Source organism: Aplysia californica, unplaced genomic scaffold (genome assembly GCF_000002075.1).
Source record: "Aplysia californica isolate F4 #8 unplaced genomic scaffold, AplCal3.0 scaffold00137, whole genome shotgun sequence".
In the NCBI taxonomy this organism is placed as follows: domain Eukaryota; kingdom Metazoa; phylum Mollusca; class Gastropoda; order Aplysiida; family Aplysiidae; genus Aplysia; species Aplysia californica.
The window spans coordinates 1,119,512-1,122,939 of record NW_004797407.1 but is presented as its reverse complement, the minus strand read 5'-3'; the positions used below and the strand labels follow the sequence as shown (position 1 = coordinate 1,122,939).

The 3,428-nt window shown below is 39.1% G+C and overlaps 1 protein-coding gene across 1 annotated transcript in view; it reads right to left on the bottom strand.

Annotated features, from left to right (window-relative positions):
- The window catches only part of LOC101854790 (cadherin-related family member 2), a gene marked incomplete in the record, with an annotated part of 31,674 nt that overhangs the window by 15,975 nt on the left and 12,271 nt on the right, over window positions 1-3,428 (bottom strand). The window contains 2 exon segments of the mRNA XM_035969328.1: window positions 561-688; window positions 1,635-1,802. Coding sequence (XP_035825221.1) covers window positions 561-688; window positions 1,635-1,802 — 296 coding nt within the window.

Here is a 3,428-nt window from a genome sequence, read left to right as displayed (position 1 = left end):
CTATTATTATCATTGTTATTTAGATTATTATTAGGCCTAAAAGAGGTTAACATTCTACAAGTATAATACCACACTTTGATACTCCCTTTTTGCCCCCCCCCCACCCTCCTCCCTCAGGGGCGGTGCTACTGACTGAAGTGTCTTTAGGCCATTCTCAATTTAGGGGGGGGGGGCACTAACCATGTTCTTCCTATGCACAGTAGAATTGTAATTGTAAATGGGATGATTCACCAATGTCATGCTCAAAGCTATGTGAACTGCAACAAGGAACTGCTGCTTTTTCTTTCCTAATCCTTACTATTGTCATTTTCCTCTACTTCTTTTGTATGTTTGTCCCACTCTTGTGACCCGCTATTTCCGTGGTGCCTTGATAGTCGAAGCAGACTTTGTGTTGTTGAAGCTAGAGAAGTGAGCAGAGTAAGCCTGATTCCCTGTAAGGATTCACGGACTTCTCTGTCGACATCCACCCCTTGGAGCTCATATTACCTTATGCAGTTGCGAGCACCGTAAAACCTTACTAAAACTAAAACTGATCAAAACTCCTATTTTGATGATCTCACCGTGAGGCGAAGCGAGTACTCGGGCGAGGTACAGAAGCCGTCCGTTGCCTGCACCACGATGTTTGTCTGCCTCAGGGTAGAATCCTCATAGTTCAGGGCTGTGTTAGTGTCGATCTTTGGAGGGTCGTCTGAAAAGGAGACATGTGAGGCATGCTGACAAATTGAGCAACTTCTCACAATCAACAAAAGGAGATATTGGCCAAAAATTCAAAAAATCATAGATGCAAGTGTCACGTTTATTGTAGATTTTCTATTGACGTCATATTCTTTAAGTATAACATGCCCTTTAATATTTCATACTCATAAATTGTAAAAACTTTACCTATAAGTGTGATGTATCTACTTCCCATAGAGCTTGAATCGGAGAAGTAGCTCATTTTGTCAGCACACTTCACATATTGATAGGATACGATGAACCCCGTTTGTTCCAAAAAGTGGTGGGAATTTGTCATATAGAAAAAAATGAACACTCAAAATAGAAAGGAGTTAAGTACAGTGCTTGAATATACTACCAAAAAGTAACCGACTACACCTATGCATACAAAGTGCCAACAAAAAAACAACAACAAAAATACATCCGTATAAACAAACTTATAGAAGACTAAAAGGCTAAAAGGACAGACTTTTTGTGTTTCAATATATCGCCAATCAGCAACCCTCATATCCCTCCCTCAACCACTAAAATATTTTTTTTTTAAATAAAAAAATAACAAATAAAATAAAGATGGAAAAAAAACTTTGTAAAAATAAATAAATAGACATTGGAAAACTAACAAAATTTTAAAAAATATAAAGCACACTCACGCACACACACACAAACACACTCACACACACACACACACACACATACACACACACATACATACACACACACAAACAAACAAACAAACAAAAATACTCACGCCCACACACTAACATACACACACACAAACAAACATACTCACGCACAAACACACACACACACACACACACAAACATACACATACAAAATGTAAACAACAAAAAACAAATAAAAGGTCGTACAAAAAAACCCCACCAAGACATACAGACAAGCAGACAGCCCTACAAACCAACCTATAGTACTGAACTGCGCCCATCCGGCAGCGTTTGTGGTGGTGTAAGTGTAGGTCAAGGGGTCTCCGTCCGGGTCAATGAAGTCCATGGTGTACACGGTGCCTGTGGCATCCTCCGGGATTTTCACCTCTCTGTTCATGTTCATGGCCACAGGAGCTGTGTTGGCGTCTGGGAACATCATTATTATGGAAATGTGTTATGACACGGTGGAATCGGGCGCTCGACAATTTTTTGGCATAAATGGTCGTTTTTAAGGACAAACAGGCTAACCCAGATTTCACAGGGTTCAGTAAATCTTGACTTACACCAAAGTAGGCATAGCCCTACCTACAGGAGAAGTTTGGTTTCATGGGTGTGTATATTTATTTGGTTATAGAGAAAACTCACAAGGGTTAAAAAAAAACTTTACCTTCGACTTTCTCAAAATAGCTTTTTAGGCGATAGTCCCCTTGCGCTTAAAAGCTACCAAATATAAAGTTCTAGCTACAGTCTTAAAGCGTGTTCATTTTCCTGTCTTTCGACGAAAGAAAAATATCCGCCTATTTTGCATGTAAGTCGAGATATTTGCAATTGAAGAAGGTGGAGGTCACCTGGAGTGAGAGGTACAATTAGCGAGAAAATGGCCGACAACGTTTGGTAGTGTATTTGGAAAGAAAAACAAGTTTTGTGTGCCTTTGTTCAGTTTTAAAAAAAAGAAAAATTCACACAGAAATACATCTTAATACAGACACAAAAGGTGACCAAAACAACCCAAAAAATCCATAAATATTGACTTAAGGGCAAAAAAATGTTTTCTTCGATTTCATTGTTTTGACAAGCGTCTGATTTCACCACGATGCCTCACAAATAGTATAGGTTTAACGCCACTATCAACACTGTAAGATTATCTAAGAGGTGGGACCTCCGAGTATAAAGTCCATCCCCGAAAGGACCGAACAAAGTGGGAAATTTCGTGTAAAGTGCCTTTCCCAAGGACACAACGTCAGACTGAGCTACGGTTCGAACCTCCGAACTCTCAATCTCCCAATGACGAGTCCCGTAGCCTCACCACAAGACCACTGACGTCACTCTTGGCGTTTGAAGGAACCAACATCGTGATGTCTGTTTGTTTGTTTGTTGGTTGGTTTGTTGGTTTTAATGTAGGTATTCTTGTTTCTTTGTTTTCTGCATGAGTGTTTTTGCTGCTTTGTTTTAATGCAGGTGTTTTACGTCCCGTTGGACACAATTCGCTACCTTAGAATTGCTAAGTCCTATCTGAACCTTTTTGGTCCTTTTGAGTTATTAAGACCATGAGGTCAGAAATCAAATGTAATCTTTAATGCTTTATCAGAGTCGTAAGATTATTCTGAGTCGTTATCAAGATTTTCATAGAATTGCATCCCCCCCCCCAAAAAAAAACAACAACAAACAAACAAACAAACAAACAACAACAACAAAAACAAAAAAACAACTTAACATGACTGTGACAAAACTAAACATTTTTAGGCCAAATCTTTCAATACTAGGCACAGAGCAGATGAAACTTTGTAATTAAAAGGTAGCAAATTATTCAGAACATTTAGTATGTGAGCTTCCGACTCTGCTTGAAAGGGACCAACCCCAGCTGAGAAGGATGCAACATCCCAGCGTAAAGACTGAATCGATTTTTACAAAACCGAACTCTGCCCACTTGTTGAAAACTGCAAATTTACACTTTTTGTGTGTTTAATAAAAGTATTTCAGTTTGTAATATCCACACAGGTTGTGTATGTTTTCAAATGGAAATAAAAGGTGATGAGCCCCCTACCCCCCCCA